Source organism: Chaetodon auriga, chromosome 6 (genome assembly GCF_051107435.1).
Source record: "Chaetodon auriga isolate fChaAug3 chromosome 6, fChaAug3.hap1, whole genome shotgun sequence".
In the NCBI taxonomy this organism is placed as follows: domain Eukaryota; kingdom Metazoa; phylum Chordata; class Actinopteri; order Chaetodontiformes; family Chaetodontidae; genus Chaetodon; species Chaetodon auriga.
This window is the reverse complement of record NC_135079.1, coordinates 13,857,456-13,868,368: the sequence shown is the minus strand read 5'-3', so window position 1 is coordinate 13,868,368 and position 10,913 is coordinate 13,857,456. Positions and strand designations below refer to the sequence as shown.

The following is a 10,913-nucleotide window of genomic DNA, read 5'->3' as shown; positions in this document are numbered from 1 at the left end:
ACCCAGGGAGCTATTAGTCTGAGCGATGTTTCACTGTCTCTCTTTGTGTGTGAAAGTTCCTGTTTCTCCTCTATCCATAACCTGCACTGGCTCCTCCTCCCTGCCCCACCAGTGAATGGGGCCTTTGTGGGGGCTTCCCAGCATTCCAGGGGAATTCTTGCAGGTGAGGGTACGCAAAAAATCGCACACTCAGATGACCGCTGCAGCTTATGCCATTTACAACTGAAAACACAAAATGCTCCAGTGGCATTGAGGGGCTTCCAGTGCTGAGCTAACCTTGCCTTAAAGGACTTGCTGTAACCGGAAAGGGTGTGATCACAAGAGCAAACAGAGTGGGAGGGAAGGATCCCATTGTTTCTAACCAGGTGAGCGACCACACACAAAAATCAAAAATCTCATGCACAAAGAGGTGCATCATACAGATTAAGGAACGCATCAGTTCATGAGTATATGTTTGCCTGCTTTTTACACTGTCTTTGAAGAATGGCTTCACAACAGCTCGAAGAGTAAACACATATGATCTAAGAGGGCTATTAGATAAGGATATGTTAGGATAAGTTCAGTCCATGAGGTGAATGAGTAACACACTTTTTTTCACACAGAGAGGTCCCTGGAAAAACACTGTACGTCTCACAGTGGGCTTGAAGGTGAGTCTGTGTGTGTGTGTGTGTGTGTGTGTGTGTGTGTGTGTGTGTGTGTGTGTGCGTGTGTGTGTACATGGGCATGTTAATAGACGCAATCTGCAACTGACATACAACAACGAACTGAATATACAAACGGGACCTTTTTTAACTGAAGATTTAAGTTTCATTGGACACATTCTTTCTGTATCCACCTTCTGCCTCAGCTTTGCTCTCATCTGTTGGAACCTGTCAAGACAACAGTGCCTACAGGTACGTATGGTCGTTTTCCCATGCTGACTTATTAACCTACATTAGGATGTGGGGACACATGAGTTATATTGTATCTCGGTGAATAGTTCAGGAGATCACAGCAGATATTTATAATTATTAATGTTTGTTTAGACAGCTCTGATTGCACTTTTTCTAGGTTATTTTCTGAGTTTTTATCTAGGCTTTTTTATGGGCAGAGTCCACTAGGAGAAGGACTTTACTACCTAAACTGATCCTCACCCATCTTTATCTTCCATGCCCTTTGATATCTGTTGTAGTTCTCCATTGCCACACAATGCACTTCCTTCATGAGTTCATGTCCACAGAGAAGTTGTACTGTCAGAGACCCGTGGGAGGTACTGGCAAGTCATAGTGGCCCCATCTAAAAAAACTGGCACTGCAGATTCAAGGCAAAAAAAAAAAAAGTGTGGTGCATTTTTGGCTGCGATGCCGTGTGGACTAGAGCTGTAGCTGCTTCAGCATGCCAGCCTGTGTCCAGTTTTTAAAAAACTGGTTTGGCTGCGACTCAGTTACAGTGAATGTGCACTGCTTTGGCCAGCTGACATCTTCTCATGCTATAATTGGAAAATTGAATAAATCCACTTTAACAAATCTTTTAATCTCATCTTAAAGAGTCTTAAAACCAGAGTTTTTGTAAAGGAAGATGACTAAAATCTTGGAATTTCTCTGAAATCAGTGACCTAATGTTCTGCCTGGAAAAGAAGACTTATCTCCACTTATTGTCAGAATTTAACATTTAAGACATTCATTCATTACACTCAAATCTGATTGATCAGATGTGTTTCTTCTTCATGGGTGTATTCTGTGTCCCAGCAGCATGTTGGAGACAGTCAAGGAGTGGCTGTTTTGGGACCGTCTGTGGCTGCCACGAGACCTCTCCTGGTCCGATCTGGAGGACAGTGAAGGTCGCGTCTACGCTAAAGCCTCTCATCTTTACGCTGCTCTGCCTTGTGCCCTCTGCATGCTCCTAGTCAGATACCTGTTTGAGAGGTGAGAGTATAGTTTGACAGTAAAATGTGGTGGTGTGGCAGTAAGCTTAGCAATGCAATCTTCTGGTCTCAGAACACTGGGATTATGTTGTGCAATATGCATGGAACGATGTTACACAGGCGACTCCAGAGACGTGCTGTGCTGGTCAAGATAATTTGTTATTCAGTATGAAACACTGACAGGTTGACTGTTATGTTACTTGTGTGCTTTTGCAGGTATGTAGCTACACCGCTGGCTGATGTTTGGGGAATCAAGGACAAGGGACGAGTCACAGCAGAACCAAACCCTGTCCTAGAAAACTACTTCTGCAGCAAAGCACGAGTTCCATCACAGGTATATTAAAAGGGGCATTTCACTAAAAAACAAAAGAGGTTTGTTGGTTACATGGCACAGTCTCAATCAACAGTCACTCAGTTGGTATATAGCATTTTAGGTAGAGCATTTTCTGTGGTGTTTTATAGATATTCTGGGTCCCTGCACTTGTAAGTTGTTTTCTTGTCAATACAAATTGAACGTTTTTGCTGCACAGTAAGTCAAATGTTCTTTTTCCATCAGAGATTAAAACTTCGTACTGGTGTATAACTTCAGAGAGTGTGTGTAAGGACTGGACTGTTTCCCTCGTTTCTCAGGCTGATGTGAGGGCACTGTGTAAGAAGGCCAACTGGCCAGAAAGGAGAGTTCAAGTCTGGTTCAGGAGGAGGAGGAACCAGGATCGTCCAGGGCTTCGCAGGAGGTTCTGTGAGGCCAGGTGTGTGTCTGCTTGTGTGTGTGATTATACGCCAATGTGAGGACAAGCATGTATGTGTAAATATATGACATTATTGCTCTCGTCTGTCAACAGTTGGAGATGTGCGTTTTATTTACTTGCATTTGTCTATGGAGTCTTAGTTCTCTATGATGTAAGTAGTTTTGGCCTTTTCCCATGTTTTATCACAGTGACTGTTCTATTTCAGGGTTTGTCTCTTGTGTCAGTCATTTTTTCCATTGCATAAATTGTTTGCTTTTGTCGCTGTGGGACATTTCTGTCTCCCTACTTCTCTCCGTCTGTGTATTTGTGTGTCCCACTTTGATTTCAGTGTGTGCAGCATGTGACTCTCCGTGTCTCTCTCCCTATCTCATGTCTCTCTGTGAGTTCAGGGTTGTTCTCACACTCTGGCAGTTGACATGGGAGACTATCATGCATGAGCTTTTGGCCAACATTTACCCTAGTTACTGTTTTTCAAGGCTAGTCTCCATCCTACGTCACATTCCTCTCCCTCTCTGTTTTTGTTGGCCGTAGAAACCTTGGTTTTATAATCTGAAGGAGGTTTGGGCAGGCTTCCCTAAACAAGTAAGTGTTTTTGCCATTGTTTTTAAGATGGCTTATACAATATTACAGTATGCAGCTTAATAAACATCCACTACGTGTGTGTTATGTGTCCATGCAGTCCATGCTGCCGTCTCAGTACTGGTATTACATCTTGGAAATGGGCTTCTACGTTTCTCTTGTCCTCAGACTCACTTTTGATGTGAAACGGAAGGTGAGTGCTCAGATATGTGCAGATGTATCAGTTTTAAAACAAAACCTGTTTTTACCTTTTATATTAAAAAGATGCAATAAACTGGGGTTTGTCTATGTGTCATATACATACATGTTTACCTGTCATTTGTATGTTTGCAGGACTTCAAAGAGCAGGTGATTCATCATACAGCCACTCTGATTCTTCTGAGTTTCTCCTGGATTTCAAACTTCATCCGTATTGGAACCATTGTGATGGCACTTCATGACTCCTCTGACATCGTGTTAGAGGTCAGCGCTGTTTTTGTATCAGTGCATCTACAAGCTAATCTGTGCGATATCTGTTGTCACACTGTAGACTGATGTGGTATTAGAATATAACTGTGACTTTGCACCGTCATGGTTCTGCAGCAGCAGACCAACTTGGAAAAGTAATTCAGGATTACAAAGATGTCTTTTTACATCTTCAAAGAAAAACATCACAATAAGGCTAAAAATGGGCCTTTGCGGTTGATTCAGAGCCTCAAGTTGTCTGACTGATTGCTAAAATCACTGTAGCCAGGACGCACATAGGCCTGATGACAAAAAAAGAAAGAAAGAAAGAATATATACTCAACTCTCCAACTGCATTCTGACCCACCTTTACTGCCCTTCCATCCTGAATATTGAGTTTGCACAGCAGCTATGTAATGATGGTTATCTACCTCCTGTACAAAATAGGAAACAACAACCTTCTTGTATGGGGATTATTTTAATATTCAAACTAAATATCATAAGCAAACATGCCTGTGGTGAATTTATGGCTGACTATAAGATATTCCTTTTAAACTTGAACACTAAAAGTGAGCCTGATTTTTTTCCCAGGAGTCTGTACTTTGGACTCCAGAGATCTCTGATGCTATAAATGGATTCAAGTTCTCGAACAGCCCCCTTTATCCACTCCCTGCGTCCTTTTTTCAATCTGTTCTACATTTTTTATCAGATGACATCTTGTCGATAGTCAGGTGTTCTCTCCAGACCGGCATCTTTGCACAAAAACTACTGCCATTAGACCAATTCTTAGAAACAATAACCTGGACTCAAATGTACTTAGAAACTACAGGCCAATCTCCAACCTCACCCTCTTCAATAAGATTATCAAGAAGGTTGTATATCAGCAGCTGAACAGATAATAACATTCATGATAAATTCCAGTCTGCTTTCTGCACGTCTCACAGGACAGAAGCCACTCTGTTAAAAGTTGTTGATAACATGAAAATCAGCATGGACAATAAAAGACCACCGGCCCTGATACCCTTAAACCTAAGCTCTGCATTTGACTCAGTGGATCCTGCTGGAAAGGTTAACAAACTGGGTGGGTCTATCTAGTATGGTCCTCCAGTGGTTTGAATCCCACTTGCTCAACACTTCATTGTCACACTTAGAGAAATCTACATCAACAAACATGAATTTGTGTGTGGGGTTCCACAGAGCTCCATCCTGGGTCTCCTTTTGACTCCAGTCCTCCAAAACCTTCATTGGTAACAATTCAAAATCCTGCTCTTAGTTTACAAAGCCCTTGCTGGTCTGGCTCCACAGTACATTTTAGACACGCTGTCAGTTTACAATCCCAGCAGATGTCTTTGGTCACAAAGTGGAAATCTGAAGCCGCCTTTGTGCCGAGGGCATTTTCAAAGTCTGGTGAAATGATGTTCAGCATTTATGCACCAAAGAAATGGAACAGTCTGTCTGCTGATCTCCAACGCTGTGTGCTTATAAAACCAACTTAAAGACCTTCTTATTCAGTCTAGCATTTTCTTAAATGAACATCCCATATTTGTACAGTGTGTATGATGGTATGTATGTATGTTTATGTGCATTTATGTGTAGGTATGCATGGCTGTCTTTGCTTATAAGAATATTTGCTGTTTCTGTTCTGTTTATATGTAAAGCACTTCAAACCGCTTAATGAGAGAGTGCTATACAAACAGAACTTGAATTGAATTGAGTTCCTCCTCTCTCACAGGCTGGAAAGCTATTCAACTATGCCGGGTGGGAGAAGACTACTAACGGCATGTTTGTGGTCTTTACAGCTGTCTTTATGATGACAAGACTTGTTATTTTTCCTTTCTGGTAAGTGTGTGACTTGGAGAAATGCAGCATGATGCATGATTATGGTCTTGGTATATTGTATTAGGTGTGCATATCTTTCACAGGGTGATCCACTGTACATGGGTGTACCCATTGGAGTATTATGATGCCTTTTTCGGCTACTACTTCTTCAATGCGATGTTGGCAGTTCTACAGATGCTCCACCTCTACTGGGCTGTTCTCATATTACGAATGGTTTACAAGTTTATCTTCAGCAAGGTGTGTTTATAGGTGTTCCTATCTGTATATTCGTTTCTGTTAAAGAAAGAAAAGTATGAAAATTATGCATATTCTAAAAATTACATGTCTTGTTGCTTTTCTTTGGTCCACCCTCATTTTCTTCCTCTTCTATGGCTCATCTTCATCCTGCAGCTGGAAGGCGATGACAGGAGCGATGAAGAAGAGGATGACAGTGACTCATCGAAGGAAAGAAATCACAAATTGAGTCACACAAATGGCTCTGGAACCAGAGGCTGGGCCAGTGGGCATTAACACAGACAGACAGGAACAGAGGAAAAGAAAACTGGACAGCAGACACATGGACAGATTCAGTTTGAATTGCAGCAGTTAGAATCTATTTTCATATATACATATATATAAAACGAGTAAATATGCTTGAGCAGAGAATGTAATTTCTAAAGGAACTGTGAAGGCTGATAGATTAACCGAGATGAAGCTGCATGGTTTCTGAGAATAATTATGATGATAATGACAATGATGACATTCACATGTGTGTGCATGTGTTTGTTGGAGCACATTTATGTAAAACTAAAGGGAAATTCACATTTGTAAGACTGTGACTTACTGTATGTGTGTTTATGTCTTCAGAACTGTTGTGTATGTGTCAGTATTTTTCCACGACTTGGTCCTGCTGCTGCGTGAAGCAGAAAATAAGCAGAAATATGAAGAGATTTCATTGGCTCTTATGCACTGTAGCTCAGTGGCTTCCCCAGCACGCCCTCTCGCGACAATCAGCGAGAATTGACAAGCTGATACGTCAGTCGACTCTTCGCCATCAATTGCCATAACAACCACTATACAAACGAGGTTTACAGTACGTTTAACGGCGAAAACACCCAAAGTAGCTTAACGTAACTATTATCGTATCGGTGCACAAATAGTTGTCAGTGTTAGAGCCAAAATGACTCACGTGAGAACGTATCGCGCAAATGTTAGAATCGGAAACTGGAATGAAGACCTGCGCTTAACAGAGGTTTGTTTAAAATGAAGTTCTCATGGTTAAGCTAATTAAAAGCCGTCCCTAATACGTAATTGGACACATAGCAGCTAGCGTTATCTAACTCATCCAACTTAACTAATATTATGGGTATGCTTTTTTTTTTTTTAATGAAAGCGACACCTATTAGGTAATGATTACAAACTGGTTTCAAACGGCAACTCAGTCTGATTATCAGGCCAACCCATCTCAGTTTACCCAGCTGTAAAGAGTAAAGACAGTAACGTTGGTTATCAGGTTAACCCCTGATCAATCAATGTTATTATGAGTTAACGTAGCTATTAAGTTACATTTGTTCTGCTATGGTGACAGCCTGCAAAACAAATACTAGAGGAATATAAATTAGGGAGAAATAACAACTACGTGAACCATGGAGTTCATACAGTTATTTAGCATGATGCCAAGACAACGGGTTATAGCAAGAAAGTAGCCCTTAGCATGATGAAGCTATATTGTGAGAGTGTTTTTTCTTTTAACTTACAGTATACAAGTAGCAGTAGTGGAGACATGTTGAAAAATTCACATTGAATATGCTGATGTTTTTCCAGGATGCAAAGAAAGAGTATCTGGAGAAGAAAGAGAAGGGCGAGCTTACTACCCAGAGAGTAGACTTCCTCAAGCAGAACATCTTGAGACCGGTAAACTGAGTTTAAACTATTCAAAAGCACCATTAACAGCAACAATCAACAATATTACAAAGATGAGCGGGATGGTAACAATCATGGTTGTTCATGTGTGCAGGTGAATCTCACTGTGACTAGTGATGGAAGATTGCACTTTGGGGATGTTGTGATATTAGTGAACATGGGAGGAGAAAACAGGGAGTGCAGTGTAGTCAGCATTAACGCAGACATTAACAGTTTGACGAAGACCCCCTCGCCCGGCATTCAAGCCCCGTGCGGAGTCAGTGCAGGGAGAGTTGTTCAGGCCTGCACACGCACTGCCTTCATCATTACCAGGTACAGACACAAGCACACTTAAAACTACATCGACACACATGGCAACACATCCACATGTACACCCTTTAACACTGATTGTGTGATTGCAGTGTAGATGGCAGTCCTGAAGGATCAACTCTGCATTTTGAGCAAAGTTTTGCCCTAAAAACAACCAGTGGCTTTGCCAGGGGAGTAAGTCAACACACACACACACACACACACACACACACACACACACACACACCTTTATACAATCATGTTTCACAAAGTGGTTAATTCGCTCCATCCTCGCCTGTGAATGACTGAGCTTTTCCAGGATGCCCCTTTCATACCCAATCATGATACTCTCACCTGTTACCAATGAACCTGTTTACCTGTGGAATGTTCCAAACAGGTGTTTTTGGAGCATTCCACAACTTCCCCATTTTCCCTTTCGTTGTCCCTGTCCCTTGCCAAACAAGATCACAGAATACTTAATAAGCCTATTTTGCCCTTTTTGCAGTATACCAGAATTCTTAAATCTGGTGACTTTGGTGACATCCTTGTGCAGGCGCACTTGAAGTGACATATTTTACGTCAACCAGCAATGACTGATTTGCCAGAGCTGAAGCCGGGGGCAGCCTTAGCAATGGTGTAAGCTACAGCAACTATGAGTATGGCGGAGCCCATGGCATCATGAGCATGTCCAGAGTGTTTGGGTAATTATTCCCACAGCTAGAAAGAGGTACAAATGCTCCAGACTGCAGGTTTAAGTACACAAAAACTGACAGTGTCGAAGGGTCACTCCACCATTTTTATACATGGAGTTCAATGTGATATTGTATTGTACTCCACAGCCTGTGAAGACAGTTGTGAAACATCCTCTATGGCTCTGAAGGGAGAATAAGTAAATAACCCTGATGATGGGTTATTATGGATCAAGATTATCTCAGTGGGGCTTGGAGGCTTTAACGTTTTTACAGACAGCTTGTGTTACAAACTAGGGGTGTGGACTTTGGAAGAAGAGGGTATTTACTAGGCAGGGTGGGTGTAATGATAGTTGCAGCTGAATTGCAGTATGGGAGGTATAATAATAGGGACTAAAAGTCAGAACATCTTTGCCTCAGCTGCTTTGATCTTGACTAGTCTTTTTTAAATCTGTCTCTCAGAAAGTCCCCCAACTTTGTGGAAGCACAATGCCAGACTGATGGACTTATGGATACACCTTTAATGTTAGATAAAAATAAGAGGCCCCATTTACCATCAGCTCTTCATGGTCATTTAGCTTATTGAACAGATGTGCTCTCTTTTCATTGCAGTGGTATTTTGCATTCAGGGAAAGGCAACAAGTTAGCATGATTCTGTTATATAGGGATTTTTAAGTAGCAAACCTGGTTCACTTTGCATTGTGCACATCACTTTGTATGTTTACATACAGTATTTTCTCTTCCATTCTTTACTCAGCTTTACTTGACGAGTGACCTGCAAAGTTTTCAAAAGGTAGAACTAGTTTTAACATTAATTACTTATTCAAGGAGGAAAGTTTACATGCACACGTGCACACTCATATTATTGTGACTTCATTTAAAGTGTGCAAAAAAGTCCCGCCTACAAGAAGTGAACTTGGATGTTGACAGTTGCTTTCTGTCATGGTGGAAGATAGTGCACTTTGACCCCCAGGAGAGGCTTGAATATGAGGATCAGCCAGTACCTGTGAGTTTTACTGTGCTTCAAGGTTAATTATTCCACCTGTCATGGAAATTTCTTTTGCTGTTAATCTTTAACTAAACACAGTATACAGAATGCTTTGTGTTTCTCCATTGTGTGCATGCTTTTGTTTTTCCAGGCCAATGTGAAGGTGCTGATCATACACTGCAAGACAAACCAGGCTCTCGCTGCTCTGGGTGATCAAGTCCTTTGGTATTTCCATTCACCTTTTAAATGAAATCCCAAACCAAGAGGAATATCTTGCTGTGTTAAATATAATATAAAGGCTTTTGATTTGTGTTGCTCTCATGTCTGATGTCATCTTGGAGGTCCTTTGAAAAAAGGATAGAAATAATAGCCAAATATGTGATATACAAGATGAGAGATATCAGAGGACGATAACTTCAATGTGGATGCAAGTCAGCTTACTATATGTAAGCTGACTGATGTGTTTCTTTTTTCTTCCTTTTTTCAAAATGAGGTCTCCCCTGGTCAACTCCAAGGCAACAATGAATTGTAGCTGTAGGACAAGAATCTGCTTTCTTAACCCAAACAGACATCTGATATATATTAATAAACATAATCAGTTTCCTGTCTAAATATGTCAGAAATACACCCTGTAGATTCATCTCTATTGGCATGGGCAAGTATTCAGTTTCAGTCAGCTCTGGAGAGCCCCTTGTTGTCACAAGGTGATGACCTCCAATATGGCTGCTATAAGTAATGTTATAAATGGCTGCATGCCTGCTGTCTTTCTATAAGTAACAGTAGTTGTGTCCCTGCAGGACCACATATGGCAAAGAGTATGAGGTGACAGCACACACCTTCTTGGATTCCCATAAAGCCGAGCAGGACAACAACCATTGGATACTGTGCACCTCTGACCCAGCAGGAAATGGACTTGTACTTCTCAACCACCCACAGTCAGCGGCTAACAACAAGGAGCTCACGCAGGCGACCCCTGTCATCTAAATCTAACACAATCCACTCTCATAACCCTGTAATGTGTACAAATAGGGCAGATAGACACCACATCATTAACATCACCTAAACTTTTTTAAAATAAAGTTTGTTTTTTGTTCTGTTTGGGTCACTGAGTTTTTCTTCTTGTGCAAAGAGAGTCTAGGCTGGACTCCAACCTGGAATGTTAAGGTTATATGATACACATTAACTAGCCAAGCCACCAGGAGGCTCTGTAGAAAGAAGCATTTGATATTTTCTTCAAACAAAGGAGGGGTAAACTTGGGGTTCATTGTTTTAGTTAGATAATAGCAAGATTTCCCCACACATTTTGAATTTCCTCTGAAATAAATTTCAAATAAGAATATTGATGAGAAAATGGAGCGAAGGATAGGCTCTGTCATGAAAGGGACATTGAATTCAAGAAAAATGACTCAAAGCAGTCATCACAAGCTGACTTAATGCAGTCCTGTCACCCTTTCCAGTGTGTTAAAAATACTCTCAAAAGTGAAAAGTTTAAGGGCAGAGTCTTCTCTGCTTGTGCTACTGTTGCATTATGT

The 10,913-nt window shown here is 41.2% G+C and overlaps 2 protein-coding genes across 3 annotated transcripts; both read left to right on the top strand.

The window, feature by feature from the left end:
* The first annotated feature begins 612 nt into the window (after positions 1–612).
* On the top strand, positions 613–6,167 carry cers3b (ceramide synthase 3b). Its single transcript, XM_076734161.1, has 12 exons — positions 613–647; positions 848–893; positions 1,731–1,904; positions 2,120–2,237; positions 2,534–2,652; positions 2,746–2,803; positions 3,184–3,234; positions 3,332–3,424; positions 3,565–3,693; positions 5,408–5,514; positions 5,598–5,751; positions 5,905–6,167. Exons 3-12 carry the CDS (start codon positions 1,732–1,734, stop codon positions 6,022–6,024), a joined length of 1,122 nt encoding a protein of 373 aa, XP_076590276.1. The 5' UTR covers positions 613–647; positions 848–893; position 1,731; the 3' UTR covers positions 6,025–6,167.
* Positions 6,168–6,344: 177 nt separating this feature from the next.
* cfap161 (cilia and flagella associated protein 161) lies at positions 6,345–10,466 on the top strand. Of its 2 annotated transcripts, none has more exons than XM_076734160.1 (8): positions 6,345–6,745; positions 7,318–7,407; positions 7,511–7,728; positions 7,818–7,899; positions 9,151–9,186; positions 9,346–9,399; positions 9,533–9,606; positions 10,179–10,466. In XM_076734160.1, exons 1-8 carry the CDS (start codon positions 6,674–6,676, stop codon positions 10,363–10,365), a joined length of 813 nt encoding a protein of 270 aa, XP_076590275.1. In that variant the 5' UTR covers positions 6,345–6,673; the 3' UTR covers positions 10,366–10,466. The 2 variants fall into 2 exon arrangements, with proteins under 2 accessions (XP_076590275.1, XP_076590274.1); XM_076734159.1 differs by having other exon boundaries at positions 6,409–6,745; positions 9,277–9,399.
* The last annotated feature ends 447 nt before the right edge of the window (positions 10,467–10,913 follow it).